Raw genomic sequence first — 21,391 nt, forward strand, 5'->3', positions numbered from 1 at the left:
CTTTATGTTATCCTAAAACTGAGAGGTCCTCCCTTCAGCATGTCTCTATTTATTTATTTATTTTTAGCATGTCTCTCTTTAATCAGGTATTAAAGACCCCTACAATACTTCCAAGTGCTACTATAAACATTTAAATTCATATTGAGTTAGGGATGCCTGGGTGGCTCAGTCCGTTAGGCATCTGACTCTTGATTTCAGCTCAGGTCATGAGCTCAGGGTTGTGAGATCAAGCCCAGAGTTGGGCTCGGTGTTTAGCAGGTCAGTGGGGTCAGTGGGACGTCTGCTTCTCTCCCTCTCCCTTTGCCCCACCTCCTGCGCGCATACTCTTTCTCTCTCTAAAATAAATAAATAAATCTTTAAATTCGTATTGAGCTAAAGCCAGAAATGCCCTTCGAGATCATCTCAGGGACTTAACGGGGAAAATAAACTCTGCAGTCAAGCCCCTTCATTGAAATACAGTTCTATTTCACGTATTAACTGTTCCTACTAAGCTGCATTAAAAGAAAAAAAAAGTTAAAAACCTACAGACCATGTGTCATATGTGAACATTCACTGAGCTATTCATTTATGACTTTTACATCTTTCTACAGCATATATGTTTTTAATTTTAAGTAAACTCTCCTTCACACCTGGGGCTCAAACTCATGACCCCAACATCAAGATTTGCAAGCTTTACTGAGCCAGTCAGGCATTCCCTTTGCAGCATATCAACCCTTCAATTAAAATGTGTTAAAACCACCGGTTTATGGGAGGCCTAGGTGGCTCAGTGGGTTAAGCCTCTGCCTTGGGCTCAGATCATGATCTCAGGGTCCTGGGATCAAGCCCAGCATCAGACTCGCTGCTCAGCCGTGAGCCTGCTTCCCCCTCTCTCTCTGCCTGCCTCTCTGCCTACTTGAGACTTCTCTCTCTGTCAAATAAATAAATAAATAAAATCTTTTTAAAAAATAAAAAATAAAATAAAACCACTGGTTTAGTTTTAAAAAGGAAACAAACAACAGCAAAAGGTAACAGGACCAGAGAAAACAAGTAATTTTCTCAAAATCATTCAGTCAATAACCAGAACAAGTTCTCTAACTTTCAGCTTCTCATTAACTGATCTAAACATACAAATAAGAACCCTTCCAGACTGGGAAGCGGCCGAGACTGGGCAGAAGTGTCACTCTTAGCCCCTAGTCATCCACTCCAGAATGGTGGAAAACTCCAGACACCATAGAACTGAAGAACTCAGTGAACTTAACCAGGGATTATTAAGGGCTGACAGAAGGTCATCAGTCTTCCTGAAATAGAAAACCAAGATTGGGGGTGCCTAGGTGGCTTGGTCAGTTAAATATTCGACTCTTGATTTAGACTCAGGTCACGATCTTAGGGTCCTGGGATTAAGCCCCAAGTTGGGCTCTGCACACAACTCAGAGTCTGCCTGAGTTTCCCCCCATCCTCCTCCCTGCTTGTCGCACTTTCTCTCTAAAATTAAAAAAAAAAAAAAAAATTAAAAACAAAAAACCAATTTTGTACTTAAATATTTTCTTGACTATGTAGCATACAATACTGGAATAGAGGTCCCTCTTGCTGTAACTATGCAAACCCTACTATTCTTTCAGATTCAGTTCTAATTCCATTGTATGTAGTCTCCTTAGACCATGTATGTAGATTATTCCCTTAATGTTCACATAAAGTTCTCTCCCTCACTTGAACTTATGGCAGTACGAGGTTTCTTTTCCCTTCAATATATATTATGTGCTAATGATACACTATCATTGCATTAATTTCCCTGTGATATGTACAACACATTTCTTCCAGAATATAAGCTTTGTGAGGCTAAGATGTATGACAAATACCTCCTGGTTTCACCCATGCACTTAGCAATCTTGCACATTCTGGTACTTCATAAAACACCAAGTGATTATCGTATCTGGAACTCCAGATGGATTTTCCTAACTCTACTGGCATACTAGTTCTTAGATGGATCAAATGCAATTTCAAGTAAGACAGCTACGAACTACGATTTAGTAATTTTCCAAGTCATTTATACAACTCTTTGCATAAGAAAAAAACTGCCCACTAAGTGTAATTAAAATGCATGACATAAAAGTCTAATTATGTTTTGATCATCTAGAAGTCATTTCTCTTAAGTCTGTCACAGCTGTAGTTGATCCAAGCACAGAAACACAGGAAAAGACCCAACTCACTGCCTGCGGCACAACTGGCGCTGCAGCTCCTACATGAATAGCATCATAAGGGGCTTCTTCGGCGTACCCCATTCTTCCATCCCCCACTGAAAGAAAAAAAATTATGCTTTAAAATCTGTTCAGAAAGAACTACCCAGTGTGAACAATTACAGGAGGCTTAAAGCAGAGCAAAGAGAAACTTCTAATAAATGATGCAGGGACAACTGGATATTCATGTGGAAAAAATATACACTTGAATCTCTATCTCTTACATGCACAAAAATCAATGTCAGACAGATCAAAGATCTAAATGGGAAAAGCTAAAATAATGCCTCTGCAAAATAAGACAGGGACATAGCTTCATGATTTTATAGTCTTTTTTTAAATGACTTTTATTCATTTATTTGTCAGAGAGAGAGAGAACACAAGCAGGGATAGTGGCAGGCAGAGGGAGAAGCAGCCCGATGTGGGACCTGATCCCAGGACCCTGGGATCATGAACTGAGCTGAAGGCAGATGCTTCACCGACTGAGTCACCCTGGTGTCCTGATTTTAGAGTAGCCTTAAAGAAGACACAGAAGGGGAGCCTAGGAGGCATAGTTGGTTAAGCATCCGACTTTTGGTGTTAGGTCAGGTCGTGATCTTAGGGTCATGAGGTGGGGCCCTATTTGGGGCTCGGCACTCAACAGAAGCGTGCTTCAGATTCTGTCTCCCTCTCCCCCTGTCCCTCCTACTCATGCTCACTCTCTCGCTCTAAAATAAATAAATTAATTTTTTTTTAAAAAAATGATACAGAAAACACTAGAAAAAGCTATTAAGTCTGATACATTAAAATTTCTATTGGGGTGCTTAGGTGGCTCAGCCCATTAAGCATCATGATCCCAGTGTCCTGGGATGGAGCCCTGCATGGGCTTACTGCTCAGCAGGGAATCTGCTTCTCCCTCTGCCCCTCCCCCCACTTGAGCATGCACTCTCTCAAATAAAAAAATAAACAAAATCTTAAAAAAATAAAATATTAAGTATTTCTATTAATCAAGAAGCACCAATATGAGTGAAAAGGCATGCTGCAGAGGAAAAGAAAAGATTTAATATGTATAAATAAAGGGCTAATCTGTAGAGGTCCTACATATCAAAGAAAAATATAAACAACTCAGTATCTGAATAAGATATTTCACAAAGGAAGATATCCAAATGGTCAAGCATATGAAACAGTGTTTGACCTCACCAGTTGGGAGGAAAATACAAAATTAAAATCACAAAGACTTACTACTATACACTCACTAAGTGGGTAAAAAGAAAAATCTAGCAATACCGAGTGTTGATAAAACAAAGAGCACTAAAAACAATGATACATTGCTGATGGGAATGCAAATTGGTTCAATCACTTTTAAAAAGTTTTGCAATGTGTATGGTTACCCTATGAACCTGCAATAATGCTCTACCCAAATGAATGCTTGTCTGATGAGTGTACAGACACATTTGGACCTCTGTCCTGGTATGTTCACAGCAGTACTCTGAATATCCCCAAATTAAAAACAACCCAAAATATCCATCTACAGTAGAAAAAACAAACACATTTTGGTAATGTCCTTATAGTAAGATGTTATATAGCAAACAATAAAAATTAATTATACAAAAAAGATGGGTGAATCTTACAAACATAGTGAATGAAAGAAGTCATTCATCATAGAATATATACTGTATGATTCTGTTTATCTAATGCTCAAAATTAAATTGAGCATCATTTATGGACGTGCAACTAAGTTGTAAATACATAAAAGTAATGATGCTGGTTAGCACTTCTCCTGAAGGGAAAGAGTTCTGAGGAGAGAAAAGCAAGCAGGGGACATCCCAGCTACAAATTCTGTTCCCCTTTCTAGATTAGTGTGATGATGAAGCAGGTATTTTTGCTAAGCTTCGCATTTATGCTCTCTGCATGTTTTAATGCTTGCTACTTCTCATAATAGTACAGTGTGCTCACATGGAAATATGTTCACTGTATACTGCTGAAAAAAGCAAACTACGAATGTATGAGCCAATTAAAAAGAAACTGTGTATATGTATATTTTTTCATATGTATATTTATATGTCTACAAAACTTAAGATGGAAAAGAAGGGGTTTCTTTTTTACTTTACACATTTCTGCACTTTAAATTTTTCATAATGGACACTTGCTACTTTGCTATTACTTCTTCAAAAGCAATGAATAAAGAATTCAAAACATGAGCATTTTCTGAAATGGTTAACAGTCATATCACCACCGTGGTCAAGGTACAGCCAGCATAATATTTTACAATAACTGTTTTCCTCACCTACTACTTAAAAGTGAATGTTTAAAAATAAAAAAAGCAAAAACTAGCTTGAGTATTATTTAGCTTGCATGGGATCTTCTGAAAACAAAAATCCTCCAGAGAGGAAATTTTCAAAGTTTTCTGATACTCACCAACGAGCTGCACTCTCCCTGAAGACAAAAGCATTGGATCGTCCTTTCTGACATTATTTATTGAGTCATCTACTAGTTCTTTAATGTGGTCAATTCCTATGACTTTTCCACTAGAGCCAACCTGGAAATGAGGGAATAATTCAATAGCTCACTGGCCTAAATTTGTCTTTCTGAAGTGTCATTAAAGTGTCTCCTCACCTAAAGTCACATTCTGCAATGAGAAATGAAGACAAACAGCTCAAGCCACCAATTAGATTGTCACTCAGTTTACTGCATTTACCAAATACAACTTTTTCAGTTATAACCCTCAAATGGATAATTACATCTCAGTAATTAAGGAGATGGAGGTACAAAAACTTGCAATACTAAAAAAAAAAATTCCTTTCTCTGAGTTCTCATTTTTAAACCCCACACCCTGAAATAAGACTTAACTGATTAACTAATAACTGACAAATATTAAATGCTTATTATTAATATTAAATATTAAAGCTTAATAAGTGCATAATAAATTAATATTAAATACTTAAACTGCATTTAACTAATATTAAGTGGTAGTTGGTAAAATCATTTTTTTTTTTTTTAAGATTTTATTTATTTACTTGAGAGAGAGACAGGGAGAGAGAGCATGAGCGAAGAGAAGGTCAGAGAGAGAAGCAGACTCCCCATGGAGCTGGGAGTCCGATGCGGGACTCGATCCCGGGACTCCAGGATCATGACCTGAGCCGAAGGCAGTCGTCCAACCAACTGAGCCACCCAGGCGTCCCGGTAAAATCATTTTTAATTCAATTCCATCTAAAAGTGTGAGTTTAAACATTAAAATGTTACATAAAAAATTATATAGAGATTTCTATACCCGATTCTATTGCCATATGTGGAAAATATAAAATACATAAAAATATAAAAAGATCCCAAGTATAAATATAAACTGTAAAATAAATTTAACAAAATATAAAGACTCTGCAGTCAGACAACCTGGGTTCACATCTAACCTTCATCACTTACAACTGTACAACCTTGGCAAGTTACTCTATGAATCAGGTTCCTCAGCTGTAAAATGATGAGGAAAAGGGTACATACTTCTTAAATGATGTGAGACTTAAATAAAAGAATACATGAAAAGCACTTAGAACACTCACTAGCACATCGTAAATATGTGAAAGACATTAACACTACTTTTAAAAAGGTCACTGAGAAATCTAATGATTTTTAAGAGGTGAATTTTTCTCTAAAACCATAAATACATCAAATATCAAGACATGTCATTAAGGGCGCCTGGGTGGCTCAGTGGGTTAAGCCGCTGCCTTCGGCTCAGGTCATGATCTCAGGGTCCTGGGATCGAGTCCCGCATCGGGCTCTCTGCTCAGCAGGGAGCCTGCTTCCTCCTCTCTCTCTCTGCCTGCCTCTCTGCCTACTTGTAATCTCTCTCTCTGTCAAATAAATAAATAAAATCTTTAAAAAAAAAAAAAAAAAAAAGAACATGTCATTAATACTGTATCTAAGCATAAAAAAAAATCCTGGGGTGCCTGGGTGGCTCAGTTGGTTAAGCATTTGCCTTCTGCTCAGGTCATGATCTCTGGGTCCTGGGACTGAGTCTTGTGTTGGGCTCCCTGCTTGGCTCTCCCTCTCTCTGCCCCTCCCCCTGCTCATGCTATCTCTCTTGTGTTCTTTTCCAGCGCACACTCTCTCTCAAATAAATAAAATCCTAAAAAACAAAAAAACTAAAAAACCTGACATTCCATTAGGGAGCTTAACTTTTACAAAACAAGTAAGACAAATGAAAAGAAATACCTGAGTCGTCTTATGTAACAAGCACTGTTCTGGATGCTTAGGATACATCAACAGGAAAAAAAAAATCAAGTAAAATTCCCACCCTCCCTGGAGCTTACATGCTGGTGGTCTGCCAGTTAAATATGTACAGCAAGCTAAATGGATTCTAAAAGATGCATCATCCATAAATCCCAACCTAACTAGACCAGAATCTTCCTATCTAGACTTCAGGGACAAGATTTTTCGTAATAATCAAATTGATTTGATTATCTGAGCACAGGTAACTCCAGACGGACTCAGGAGAGTCACTAACCAAGATAAGCCTCCGATGACAAAACTCGAAGTATAATAAGGCATTTTTCTAAGAGTACTTTTCTTAATATAAAAGAAGCTCTACTCTCATTTCTAATAACCCTATAGGAGTGTTTGGAAATCAGATTCTCTACATCATTTTCTACCAGCTGAGAATCTGGAAGAAGGCAGTCTGGAAGCTACTGGTTGCCATCTTGTGATCACAAGGGAAGAGCCTGACTGAAGCCAACATTTGGAGGAAAGCAAAGCCAAACTAAGAACCAAAGAGAAACCCACTGTCAATAACAACGTCTGATCTTCTTTTGAATCCAGCCACACAAAAAGCCAGATACACTTTGGACTTTTCCATTATATAAACCAAATAAATTCCCCTTTGGGACCGAATTTGGACCATATCTTCTGTTATTTGCAACAACAAAAAACCCTAAGTGATACATGTTCCAACTGCTATATTAGTGGAATTTAAAAAAACAAAAAAACCCTCCAAAACTGCTAGTAAAAAAATGTACAGCCAAATATATAATATGCTTCTCCTGGAATGGAATGAAAAATAAAGCTCTTACCATACGTGCAAAACATGCAGTAAGGATTCCACTTCCAGATCCTACATCGAGAGCTTTAGCTCCTTCATGCAATTGATCAAATAGAAGTTCTAGCGCATATGCATGCTGCCAAAAGAAAACAAAGCAAATATTCATTTCTTTTCAAGACTCCATAAAGTATATATACCATGGCATATAAAGTTTCCAACTTCATACCAATTTTTCTACTACTGTCACCAATAAGATAATGAAAACACAACATATTATATACTTAGATTTACAGAATTATGTAAGAAAGTTTTCACTGATTAAATTACATTTATATAAAATGTTTTAGTAGGGGTGCCTGGGTGGCTGCCTTCAGCTCAGGTCATCATTCCAGGTCTTGGGATCCAGTCCCACATCATGCCCCACCTCAGGGTCCCTGTTCAGCGGTGAGCCTGCTTCTCCCTCTCTCTCTGTTCCTCCTTTTTCTGCTCTCTCATTCACACTCTCTCTCAAATAAAGAAACAAAATCTTTTAAAAAATAAAATAAAATAACATGTTTTAGTAAATTTAGATCTCCAGTGTGTGAATTTTTTAATTTTAATTAATTCGAAGTCAAAAGCTACAAAAGGTTTTACAGTTAAGTCTCTACCCCACCCCTGTCCATAACCTTTTCCACCCCCAACCAATTTCAATCCCTAAAGGCAATCTATGTTGTCAGTTTCTTGTGATTCCTTTCAAACATACCTATTCTATGCATACACAAGCAAATTTGAGTCTATTTTTTAATTTATTATATCTTGAAGAACCTTTTTTTTTAAAGATGTTGTTTATTTATTTGACAGAGAGAGAGATTGCAAGTAGGCAGAGAGGCAGGCAGGGAGTGGGGGGAAAGCAGGTTCCCTGCTGAGCAGAGACCCCCCCCACACTCCATGCGGGACTTGGTCCCAGGACCCTGATATCATGACCTTAGCCAAAGGCAGAGGTCCAACCCACTGAACCCCTTGAAGAACCTTTCTTATCAATACTTTTTTTTAAGGTTTCTTTTTAAGATTTTTATTTACTTATTTGACAGAGTGCAAGTGAGCACAAACAAGGGGAGCAGCAGGCAGGAGGAGAGGGAGAAGCAAGCTCTCTGCTAAACAGAGAACCCAAGGTGGGTTCCTAGGACCCTGGGATCATGACCAGAACTGAAGACAGCTGTTTACCGGCTGAGCCACCCAGGCGCCCCTTTCTTATCAATAATTAAATAGCCCATTCATTCCTTTCTGAGGCTGAGACGTATATTCTTATACGTATAATAAGAAAACCCACCCCCAAAAAAATCCCTAATGAGAGATACTTAACTTAGCTCCAATCTTCTGTAACAAAAGGGATGAAATAATCTTAAAAGCTGTACATATAGGATAATATAATAATCTTTATAAAAATCTTATAAAGTGGGACACTTGGGTAGCTCAGTCAGTTAAGTATCTGACTCTTGGTTTCACCTCAGGTCCTGATCTCATGGGTCATGAGATTGAGCCCCACACCCAGCTCCACAATCAGCAGGAGTCTGCTTAGATACTCTGCCCCTTCCCAAACTAGTGCATGCAGGCTCTCTCTCTCTCTCTCAAATAAATAAGTAAAATCTTTAAAAAATAAATAAATAAATCTTGGGGCACCTGGGTGGCTCAGTGGGCTAAAGCCTCTGTCTTCGGCTCAGGTGGATCAAGCCCTGCATCAGAATCTCTGCTCAGCAGGGAGCCTGCTTCCTCCACTCCCCGCACCACCCCTCCACCCTTCCTGCCTCTCTGCCTACTTGCAATCTGTCAAATAAAATAAAATAAAATCTTTAAAAAAAATCTTGTAAGTGTATCTATAGGATAAGTTCCTAGAAGAAGAACTGAGGGGAGTCAAAGGATATTTAATTTTATGTTTACAGTATATACAAATTACTAATTAAATAAAATCATATTGGATATACTTTAGACCAAACCGAGAAATAAAGCCTTTTCTACTCCCTCCTCTTTATAAATTTACATTTCAGTGCTTTTCCAAAATATGGAGTTAGAACTAATAAATATTATCTCAAAAGCTGTCCTTAAATGCCTGCTATGTTCATTACTAAAAATCATCAAATGGGGGGGGGGTGCCTGGGTGGCTCAGCTGGTTTAGCAATTGCCTTTGGCTCAGGTCATGATCCTGGAGTCCCAGGATCGAGTCCCATAGCAGGCTCCCTACTCAGCAGGGAGACTGTTTCTTCCTCTGATCCTCCCCACTCCCACACTCACTCTTTCTCTCATTCACTCTCTCTCAAATAAATAAAATCTTAAAAAAAAAAAAATCAGCAGAGGGGCACCTGGATGGCTCAGTCTCTTAAATGTTTTGGTTCAGGTCATAATTTCAGGGTCATGGGATTAAGCCCTACAAAGGGCTCCACATTCAGCATGGAGTCTGTTGTTCCCCTACAACCCGTTCTCTAGAATAAATAAATTAAATATTTAAAAGGAATAAAATAAAAATTTTAAGCATTAGAAACAGGTAATGTTCAAAATGGAGGACAGACTGTAAACTCCCTATTTAGAAAACTAATTTAGGTGACCAAAGCCTTAGAGCCTAAGGAACCAGCTAGAGAGCAGGCTCTCTAGCCTGCTAGGACACAGGAAACATTCTGATCTTCATCTAGGTTACACATATACATATGTGAACATTCATTAAGCTATACACTTAAGATCTGTGTACTTTTCCAAGTGTGTATAATAATTTAAAACATTATCAAGGGGCACTTGGATGGTGCACTCAGTTAAGCATCTGACTCTCGGTTTCAGTTCAGGTCATGATCTCAGGTCCTGGGATTGAGGCCCATGTCAGGCTCCACACTCAGCACAGAGTCTGCTTGTCCCTCTCCCTTTGTTCCTCCCCCTGCTCTCTCTCTCTCTCTTTAAAATGGATAAATAAAATCTTTTAAAAAAGTAAAGTTATTGAAAAGACTATTTATTCCAATAACTAAAAGTGGACAATCAGATACCATGCCTCCCAGCCAATGTGATGAAACAAACAAACAAAAAAAACCATTAGGCAGTATTCTTGAAAAGGAAAAGGGAAAGAAAAAAAAAGGTGTGTGTGTCAGTGTGTGTGTCAGTGTGTGTGTGTGTGTGGGGGGTAATAAGTTAAAATACATTAGCAAACAATTAACCAAATTTAGAATATGGGAAATTCTATAGGACAAATGGACAGGTTTGTTTTATTTTGTTTTTAAGAATTTATTTATTTGAGGGAGATTGGAGAGGGAGGGAAAAAGCAGAGGGCAGGGGTAGAGGGAGAGGGAAACAGAAACTTAGGCAGACTCTGCCTTGAATGTGGAGCCCGACATAGGACTTGATCTCACAACCCTGAGATCAGGACCTGAGCTGAAACCAAGAGTTGCACACTCAACCGATTATGCCATACAGGCTCCCCCAAATGGATGAGTTTTGTCAGTAAATAAGTGGTACTTTAAAAAACGAAGGGGTCTTTTAAAATTAAAAGGTACGAAAAAGACTGAAAAAAACTAAAAAGATGCAAAGTCTGGACCTTGTTTGGATCCTGATTTAAGCAAATTAACCATAAAACAATTTTTTTAAAACACTTGGTACAGTCTGAGCATGAACTATGTGTAAGATATTAATATACTAAGGAACATTTTTAGGTATGATATAGTATTGTAGTCATGTTATTAAAGTAATCAGATTTATACTTAAATATTTAGGGGTGAATAATATCATGTTTGGGATCTGGTTTTAAATAGTTCAGCAAGGGGCGCCTGGGTGGCTCAGTGGGTTAAGCCGCTGCCTTCGGCTCAGGTCATGATCTCAGGGTCCTGGGATCGAGTCCCACATCGGGCTCTCTGCTTGGCAGGGAGCCTGCTTCCCTCTCTCTTTCTCTGCCTGCCTCTCCGTCTACTTGTGATTTCTCTCTGTCAAATAAATAAATAAAATCTTTAAAAAATAAAAAAATAAAAATAAATAAATAAATAAATAGTTCAGCAAGAATGAAACAAAGATAAAACAGGATTAACAAATTATGGGTAATTTTTAAAGGTGACGATGGCTACATGAGGGTTCATTATATTATTCTATTTGTATATGTGGTGTTGGAAACTTTCCACATTAAAAAGTTAAAACAGAAAAAAGTTAAGGCTACTATTCCACAACTAATGTAAAAAAAGGCCTTTAATAGATACAACTACACACAATCCAAGGGTTTTCAAACAGTGTTCCAGAAAGTCATTAAGGTTCCAAAAAAGCCTATTAGTGATAACACACAAATGCACACTGAAGGATGGGTGTGCTTTGGGGAAAGAGTTTTAGAGAACTAACTTTATCAATTTTTCACATAGACTGCTTTACAAAAGAGGTTCTTGACTGAAGAGTGAAAAACACTTGTGTTATGAAAGAGAGTTCTGGATTAAATATAAATAGCAGCTTTCAGCAGACTCTTACAATAATCAGTTATGAGGTTTAATAATTTCTACTAATAAGATAGTAAGTATGGCCTAGAATAGGGAAGTAGTCAAAGAAACAAAATTAGTCCTACAATATCTGGCTTTCCTGATCCAGAAATCAAAGGACAAGAAGGAAGCTTCTGAAGGTGCTAATCCTCAACCTACAGTCAGTACTGTACCATCTTAATTCCAAAAAAGCCTCAGGAATCTTTTTTTAAAGTACCATGTTTGCATATAAGATTTGTTTTTTTTTTTAAAAAGGAAGTATGCTGGGGCGCCTGGGTGGCTCAGTGGGTTAAAACCTCTGCCTTTGGTTCAGGTCATGATCCCTGGATCAGGCCCAGCATCAGGCTCTCTGCTCAGCAGGGAGCCTGCTTCCCCCTCCCTCTCTCTGCCTGCCTCTCTGCCTACTTGTGATCTCTATCAAATAAATTAAAAAAAAAAAAAGAAGTATGATGATTTATTATTAAAGTCCCATCCAGAGGTAAAATGTCAAGGCCTTCAATCGCAATTGCTACCTTTTTTTATGCTTTTATCAGCCTAGCTAATATTTTTCTGGATAACCCATGTTTATCTCTAAATTCTCAAACTAAGTTTGTTTTTTTTTAAATATTTTATTTATTTATTTGACAGAGATCACAAGTAGGCAGAGAGGCAGGCAGAGAGAGAGAGAGAGGAGGAAGCAGGCTCCCGCTGAGCAGAGAGCCCGATGTGGGACTCAATCCCAGGACCCTGAGATCATGACCTGAGCTGAAGGCAGAGGCTTTAACCCACTGAGCCACCCAGGAGCCCTCAAACTAAGTTTTTTAGAAGTTCTTTTTTTTTATAATTATGAAAAATTTTAAAAGCACAAATACATTGAATACACTTTTTTCCTTATATACAGTCACCAACTTTATATATTGTGCCAACTGTTTTACAAAACCATCTGAAAATAGGCTGTAGACATCACGATACTTCACCCCAAAATACTTCAGCATGAATCTGCTAAAAAAAACTAGGACATCTCCCTTTGCAACCACATCACCATTAACACACTCAAGAAAATAATCAATTTAGTATCATCTAACACACACACCATACTCGAATTTCAACAGTACCCAAAATGTTTTTTTCTTTAATATTCTTTTTTTTTAAAGATTTTATTTATTTATTTGACAGAGAGAGAGATCACAAGCAAGCAGAGAGGCAGAGATAGAGGGGGAAGCAGGCTCCCCGCTGAGCAGAGAGCCCCATGTGGGGCCCAATCCCAGGACCCTGAGATAACAATCTGAGCCGAAGGCAGAGGCTTAACCCACTGAGCCACCCAGGTACCCCCCAAAATGTTGTTTACAGCTGTTTTTTCCCTAGTCCTTTCAAGGTTCATGCACTTGATTTGTCAATATTAAATATTCCCCCCTCAATTCTCCTCTACCCTCCACTTCTCTACTCTTCAGAACAACTGACTCCTTTAAGAAGTCCTGTTTGACTGTCCCACATAATACCCCATATTCTAGATTTCCTCAATTTCCTCAGGGTTAGACTCAGATCCAAGACTTATCAAGAACAGCACACGAGGCTTGCTAGGCACCTCCCGCTGCATCACATCAGGAAGCACATAATGTTGGGCCACCTCACCTCTGGACTTGCCAAGCTCAACCCACTCAGTCAATGTGGTAACAACTAGATCACTCTATTTTAAAGGCCTAATTTTCTCTTTGTAATCAGTAATATGTACAGTAATAATTTGAGACTACTTGAACACTTTTGTTCCAATAACCTTCCTCTAAATTGTTTTAATTGATGATCTCTGCCCAATTCAATCATTATATTGATGACTACAAAACAGTGATTTTTTAAAAAGTTTTATTATTCCCTCCATATGTATTAATTGCCATTCTTCTTTTTTTCATTTTTGTCTCGGACTTGCTTTTTTAAAAAATCTCTATAAACTCATGTATTTTTGTTTCTTAATTCACAATGTTATAATCCATTATCTTCATTATCTATCATTTTTCAATTTTCAAATTGTCTACAATTTGATCTCTGGGAATCTCTTCAAACCTGCTCCTATGTCCTCCAACATCACCTCATAAACCTTTGAGTACTTCCTCACTTTCTAGTATTCAGTTACTTCTCCAAGGAGCTCTAGTCTCGTTTAGTGAGAAATGATATTGAGGATTCAATATCTGCTCACATCTACCAGGCTGCCATTTTAACAGGTTGCTTTTAATCTCTTGCCCAATGCATACAACACATTTTCAATTAAGACTCTGGAAAATACTCCAGGATTATAGATACTTCTAAGCAAGTCTGTGATTTCAAAGTTCATTAAACAGAGATGTCATTTCTTTCTGCTCTTCACTTTCTGTTTTTCTTTAAACACTTCTCAGATCTATGCAATAAATGATACAAAATCACAAATGCTTGTTCGCATAACACAATCATTACTGTTTTATTCTCCTCACATCCTGGTTCAGCAAGCATCAAAGGACAGTGTAGTATTACTGTTTGTACATACATACATACATATAGATGCACTGTGTGACTATATACATATACATAAATACACACATTTTCCTTATTAAGAGACAGCGGTAAGGATATATAAGTGATTAAAAATGCATCCTTTTTAGCTGCCTGCGTGGCTCCCAGTGGGTTAAGCATCTGCCTTCAGGGCAGGTCATCATCCCAGGGTCCTGGGATTGAGCCCCACATCTGCCTCCCTGCTTAACGGGGAGTCTGCTTCTCCCTCTCCCTCTGCCTCTCTCCCTGCTTGTGCTCACTTGCATGTGCATGCTCTCACTCTCTCAAATAAATAAAATCTTTAAATAAAATAAGTAAATCAATATTTTTAAAAAACAAAACTATTCCTATTCCATGGTCAAAAAACACAAAGAAGTGGGCATCTGGCTGGCTCAGTCAGAGAAGCATGCAACTCTTGATCTTGGAGTTGGAGAGTTCAAGCACTGAGATTACGTAAATAAACTTAAAACAAGAGAGAGAGTGAGAAGAAAGCAGAAACTGGTAAAATGTAGAGGGTACAGAGTGAAAAGGAGATCTCACTTTCAATCCCAACCCTCTAATCATCTACTTCTGACCTTAGAAGAAACCATTTTTAGTTTTCATGCCTAGAGGAAGACATATGTGTGTATGTATATGTGCAGATTTGATTTTCATATATTATAGGATACTATAAATACTCTTCTATACTCTACTTTTATACTTAATGTTTCCTGAACATCTTGCCATATTGGGACTTGCAGAGATTCCTCATTTAACAACTTTGCAGTATATCTCACTGTATGGATGTACTACAATTATTAACCATCCATTATTAGTGGACTATCAATGATCACTATTTTTTTTCCCTTTATAACGAATGGGACAATGAACATCTTTAGTCATTTTGTACCTATAAAAATATACCATAGGATAAATATCTTGAAATAAAACTGAAGAGTGAAAGGTTTATCTATTTCACATTTTATAAATTTGCCTAATTGCCTTCCAACACTATCAATATCCTCTCAACAAAAAAGTATGTAACTGTTTCCCTCTTTCCAATATAAAGTATTAAACTTTTTGACCTCTGACAATCTGATAGGTGAAAAATGGTACTTCACTACAATTCTAATGTGTGATTTACTAAGCATATAAATATAAATGAAAATGACATTTTTTTCATTTGTTTAAGCGCTAATGTCATCTGTATTTCTTTTTCTATGAACTATCATTCTTGTATTTTGTACTTTAACTACATTCTTTTGGGTTCACCAGTCTTTCACTTCTTACATTACAGGATACACACCCACATTTGTATATGGAAATATGCCCTAGATTGTTGTATGTATTATAAATATTTCCCTCAGTTTTTCTTTTAATTTTGCTTGTAACATCTTTTTCTCTGCAGAAATCCTAAATTTTTATGTTGCAAAATACATGTTTTTAATGGCTCCTCTTTTGTCATGTTTTATAAAGTCATTTCTAGAGGCACCCGGTGGCTCAATCGTTAAGCGTCTGCCTTTGGCTCGGATCATGATCCCAGGGTTCTGGGATCGAGCCCTGCATCGGACTCTCTACTTGGCGGGAAGCCTGCTTCTCCCTCTCTCACTCCCCCTGCTTATGTTCCCTCTCTCGCTATGTCTCTGTCAAATAAATAAATAAAATATTTAAAAAATAAAAAGTCATTTCTAGGGGCACCTGGGTGGCTCAGGCTCTTGATTTTAGCTGAGGTCATGATCTCAGGGTCATGAGAGCCCCACACCAGACTCCACACTCAGCAGGGAGCTGACTCCCCCCTTCCCTCAGCCCCTCTCTCTAAAATAAATAATCTTTTGAAAATAAATTTAGAAATAAAGTTCTTTCTTTTCTTTTTTTTTTTTTTTTAAGATTTTATTCATTTGTTTGACAGAGACAGCAAGAGAGGGAACATAGGCAGGGGGACAGTGGAAGAGGGAAAAGCAGGCTTCCTGCTGAGCACGGAGCCCAATGTAGGGCTCAATCCCAGGACCCTGGAATCATGCCTTGAGCTGAAAGTAGACACTTTACAAGTGAGCCACCCAGGCACCCCAAGTCATTTCTATTTAAAGTTCATAAATAATGATTTTCCTATATTTTCACCTAGTGTAATTATCAGTTCATCATAAATATATGTAAATTTATTTTAATATAAAGAAGGCTTTACATTTAAATAAGAGCTTCTCCAATCCCAAATACTCTCAGAGAATCAGAAAAGCTATTGTTCTTCTCCCCCAAAACCAACAGAGTACTCATTCAAATAACTGACATTTAAAACCCAAGAAAATTCCCAACAGATTAAAAGTGCCAGATAACTTAAAATAGGTCCTTCTCAAAGTTATAAAGCTTCATAGCTGCTATACTTGACCAATCCCTAATGGATTTTCCAAATAAGATATAAAATAAAAGAAATAATATTCAACTTAGATTTTTACAATATATCCATTGTATTATTTATAATAGTCTCTTCCTTGGGGCACTTGGGAGGCTCAGTCAGTTAACTGGCTGCCTTTGACTCAGGTCCCGATCCCAGGATCCTAGGATCAAGCGCCCCATCAGGCTCCTTGCTCAGTGAGGAGTCTGCTTCTCTCTCTGTCTGCTGCTTCCCTGGATGTGCTCTTTCTCTCTGATAAATAAATAAAATCTTAATAAAATATATTCTTTTCCTTAATTTGTTCATCACTAAAGAACCTTTTATATCCCATTTTTATATGATTAGATAATAATGACAACCAACAAAAACTTTAATGACAATATCTACCAAGAAGACTTCTCTCTATATGTCATGTATTAAGAATAAGAGGTTCGGGGCGCCTGGGTGGCTCAGTGGATTAAGCCTCTGCCTTCAGCTCAGTTCATGATCTCAGGGTCCTGGGATTGAGCCCCACATCAGGCTTCTTGCTCAGTGGGGAGCCTGCTTCCCCCTCTCTCTCTGCCTGCCTCTCTGACAACTTGTGATCTCTCTCTCTCTGTCAAATAAATAAAATATTTTTAAAAAAGGTATTTATTAAAAAAAAAAAAAAACGGTTCATTACCAATCTACATAACTCATAGATGATAAAATTGATCTAATTACAAATTCAACTTTTTTAAAACCCTTTTTAATGAAGAAACATCTTAGAGGGAAAATGGGATCAATTTATCCAAATGACCAAAGTCAACTTACCATGTGTGGAGCACTGATTGTTGCTTGGAAACCTGCAAAAGAAGAAGAGAACTACTGACACATTCAACTGCAAAAACATACCAGATACTCCACATAACTCCTTTCCTAACATTCACAGATTCTTTTTCATAATAATATTTTCTGTTTTTATGATCTCAAGAAAATAAAACTTTTATTTTGCATTTTAGAGTACTGTCAAGCAGCAGTTAAAATGAGAAAATACAATCATGCCAAAGGCTAATATGCTCATTTAGTACAACACTCCCACTATTTCCAAAAATTTCTTCTGCCACAGTTAGCTAACAAACAGTTGTCAAGAAGTTGAGTTGGTGTTTATGACTTGTTTTCTCTCCAGGTTTATAAAAAGAAAATAAACTTCTATATATATATATATCAGGCATGCAAAATCTCTGAAAATTACCTCCTATTTCTGGCAACTTATTGGGCAACTGGCAATCAGAGTAGCTTGAGACTAAAAAACTATCTCAGTTTACTCTATATACTATTGCGTGATGGTAATTCATAATCTTTTCTCAGTTTTTAGCTTTCAAGTTTTTTCTTCCAGTGCTGCTTTCTCGAAACTTATTTACCTGCTTCTGCATCTGAAGCAATTTTCACTGAGCGGTGGTAGCAGGTGCCTTCGGGGTTCAGAAGCTCCCCAGGATCTTCTCTGCTGTTAGAGTGCTTCAAAAGAAGAAAGCATGGCAGCTGGCAGACAGAATCCTGAGGCCCTTCTAAGCCTCAAAGGCGCCCACTGCCAAGGCTCAGCAGTTCATCAAAACCTGCTTCAGGAGAAGGAGTTAAATACCGAACTTACTAAAACCAAGCACAAACCAAAAAATTCAGGGCAAGTGAAGCAGAGAAGTCAGTAACCACTTAATTATACTTATTTCCTTTAATATTCATTTAAAAAATTGATGTTAATGTCAAAAAAACTTTAGTCATTAAGGCCCTAAAGAAAGCTCAGCACTCAGCTTAAAATTAAATTTTCATTAAAAGTATGTTTCAAGGGGCGTGTGGGTGGCTCAATGGGTTAAATAAAGCCTCTGCCTTCCGCTCAGGTCATGATCCCAGAGTCCTGGGATCGAGCTCCACATCGGGCTCTCTGCTCAGCAGGGAGCCTGCTTTCCCTCCTCTCTCTGCCTGCTTCTCTGCCTACTTGTGATCTCTGCCAAATAAATAAATAAAATCTTAAAAAAAAAAAAAAGTATGTTTCAAGAAAAATATTTAAAATATTCTTTATAGGGGCGCCTGGGTGGCTCAGTGGGTTAGGCCTCTGCCTTAGGCTCAGGGTCCTGGGATCGAGCCCCGCATCAGGCTTTCTGCTCAGCAGGGACCTACTTCCCCCTCCCTCTGCCTAATTGTGATCTCTGTCAAATAAATAAATAAAATCTTTTTAAAAAAATAAAATAAAACTCTTTATATATACTATATATAGTTTGAAAAAACAGAAAAAATACTTAATACATAACATCATTTTATTGAAAATGCCTGTTTGGAATTATGACACTTAACTGAGGCATAAAATTCACACTAGCAAGGTAATAATAAATATCTGTGTCCCAGTCCATTTTGACTTAACAAAAATTATACAGTAAGTGAGCAAAAACGTGACATTTTGAGAAGTCCAGACCTTACCTATTGATTGTGGAGAATCCATATAAGGATTACATTTTGCATAGTGGGAACGGTCTGTGGCCAGCATTACTTCAAATACTTTATCTGTTTTGATGATTCCATTTTCTGAAATGAATGAGGCAAACATTTTAAGCTAGGAGTGAGATGCCTAGATGTACTTTAGAATTTACTTTGGTTGTACTGGAGAGCAAGATTGGAAGTTGTTGCAATGGCCCAGGTAAACACAACCTGGTCTTCAGTGATGACACAAGGATGAAGAAAAGTAGAAGGATTTGAGTTATATTTAATAGATAATATATACCTAACTAACTAGCTTTGGAGGAAAGATAATGGGTAATGGTTCAGATGCTGATATCATACACTGATTTGCAAAATCCTGGAAAAGCAGCAGAGTTAATAAGGAGGAAAAGGATAACAGTTATTTGTTAGTGCTATAAACCATGCAAGTGGAGATATACAGCAGTCCACTGAACACGTGGCTCTGGAGCTCAGGAAAGAGATCTAGGACAGTGATATAGACTTCTAGTAATATAGATGGTAACTGAAGCAATGAAAGTGAACTCAAGAAGTCAGGGAAGAATACACAAAGAAGAAAAACAAAAGCAAACATTGAAGAGATGTGCAAAGGAAGTGGAACCTTCAAAGATTATGACAAAAAGCAGCTACGTGATGAAAATCAAGTAGATAAACTGTTACAAAGCCCAAGAAAGCAAGGTCAATGATTATATTTGGCTCCCCCAATGAACTATAAATTCTTTGAGATTAAGTATACTATGTTAAACTCAAATAACTCTCATGGTACCATACACAGTTATTATTCAGTAAAGTCCTTATTAACTCACTCAATATGCTTATTGACTGTCTAATACATACCAGACACAATGGTACACAGGATTATTATTATATAGGATTAAAAATAAACAAGATAACATAATTATAATTTTACAATGTAAATAGGTGAATTATATAGTATAAAAGTATACTTTAGTAAAGCTGTTTAAAAAATAATTCAAAGGAGCCTGTGTGGCTCAGGGTTTTTTGTTTTGTTTTGTTTTGTTTTAAGATTTTTAAAGTAGGCAGGGGGCAAGGGGTGAGCAGGCTTCCCGCTGAGCAGAGAGCCTGACATCGGGCTCGATCCCAGGACCTTGGAATCATGATCTGAGCCCAAGGCAGAGGCTTTAACCCACCCAGGCACCCTGGGTGGCTCAGCTGGTTAAGCGTCTGACTCTTGGTTTTGGCACATGATCTTTGGGTCCTGAGATCAAGCCCCACCTTGAGCTCCATGCTTGGCAGAGTCTGCTTGTCCCTCTCCCTCTGCTCCTCCGCTTGCTTGCTGAATCTCTCTCTCTCCCTCATAAATAAATTAAAAAATTTACAAAACATTCAATGGGACTACAAGTGGCATTAAGAAGCTGTGATTCTGGGGAAGAATGAAAAGAAAATAGGGAAAGAATGGTAACTTCTAGGGCACCTGGTGACTCAGTGGGTTAAAGCCTCTGCCTTCAGCTCAGGTCATAATCTCGGGGTCCTGGGATCAAGCCCTGCATCAGGCTCTCTGCTTGACAGGGAGCCTGCTTCCTCCTCCTCTCTCTCGGCCTGCCTCTCTGCCTACTTGTGATCTCTGTCTGTCAAATAAATAAATAAATAAATAAAATGGTGCCTTTTGGTGCAGGAAAAAGAGAATTAAGGATCCTGCAGAAACAAGAGTAACAAGATGTGCCGACTCCTCCCCTTTTCCCAGTACTACTCCTAATATATCACCATCCATTATAAGAAACTGCAAGTCACTAAACTAAAAAAAAAGGTGTTCTGGAACTGTGTCCACAAAATGTTCAAAAATAGAAAAAAGAAAAAACCCAACTCCATTCAAAGATACTGTAAAAAAGAAAACAAAATGCAAATCAAAACATTTCAGCTGAGGGGCACTTCGTGGCTCAGCAGGTTGAGCATCCAACTCTTCGTTTTGGCTCAGGTCAAGGTCTCTGGGTCACAAGACCAAGCCCCACCCACCCACCTTGAGCGCCAAGCTCAGCAAGGAGTCTACTTAAGATTCTTTCCCCTCCCTGCTTCTGCTCTCTAAAATAAATACACAAAATTTTTCAAAAAATAAAAACAAAAAACAAGGGGTGCCTGGGTGGCTCAGTTGGGTAGGTATCTGACTTTGACTCAGATCATGATCTCATGGCCGTGGACCAAGCCCCAAGTCGGCCTCGCCACTCAGTAGGGAGTCTGTTCCTCCCTCTCCCTCTGCCCCTTCCCCTGGCTCATGCTCTCTCTCTCAAATAAATAAAATATTTGAAAAATTAAAAATTAAAAAAAACAGGGGCGCCTGGGTGACTCAGTGGGTTAAAGCCTCTGCCTTCAGCTCAGGTCATGATCTCAGGGTCCTGGGATCGAGCCCTGCATCAGG

General features: G+C 38.1%; 1 protein-coding gene across 2 annotated transcripts in view; it reads right to left on the reverse strand.

Annotated features, from left to right (window-relative positions):
- PCMT1 (protein-L-isoaspartate (D-aspartate) O-methyltransferase) overlaps nucleotides 1-21,391 on the reverse strand; it is a 45,392-nt gene that overhangs the window by 11,515 nt on the left and 12,486 nt on the right. For both annotated transcript variants that reach the window (XM_032339274.1, XM_032339275.1), the window contains exons 2-6: nucleotides 18,982-19,086; nucleotides 17,344-17,375; nucleotides 7,250-7,354; nucleotides 4,608-4,728; nucleotides 2,187-2,272 (exon numbers count right to left, since the gene is read on the reverse strand). In XM_032339274.1, coding sequence (XP_032195165.1) covers nucleotides 2,187-2,272; nucleotides 4,608-4,728; nucleotides 7,250-7,354; nucleotides 17,344-17,375; nucleotides 18,982-19,086 — 449 coding nt within the window. The remainder of the gene's footprint in view (nucleotides 1-2,186; nucleotides 2,273-4,607; nucleotides 4,729-7,249; nucleotides 7,355-17,343; nucleotides 17,376-18,981; nucleotides 19,087-21,391) is intronic.

The sequence above is a fragment of the Mustela erminea genome, chromosome 4 (assembly GCF_009829155.1).
Source record: "Mustela erminea isolate mMusErm1 chromosome 4, mMusErm1.Pri, whole genome shotgun sequence".
Classification (NCBI taxonomy): domain Eukaryota; kingdom Metazoa; phylum Chordata; class Mammalia; order Carnivora; family Mustelidae; genus Mustela; species Mustela erminea.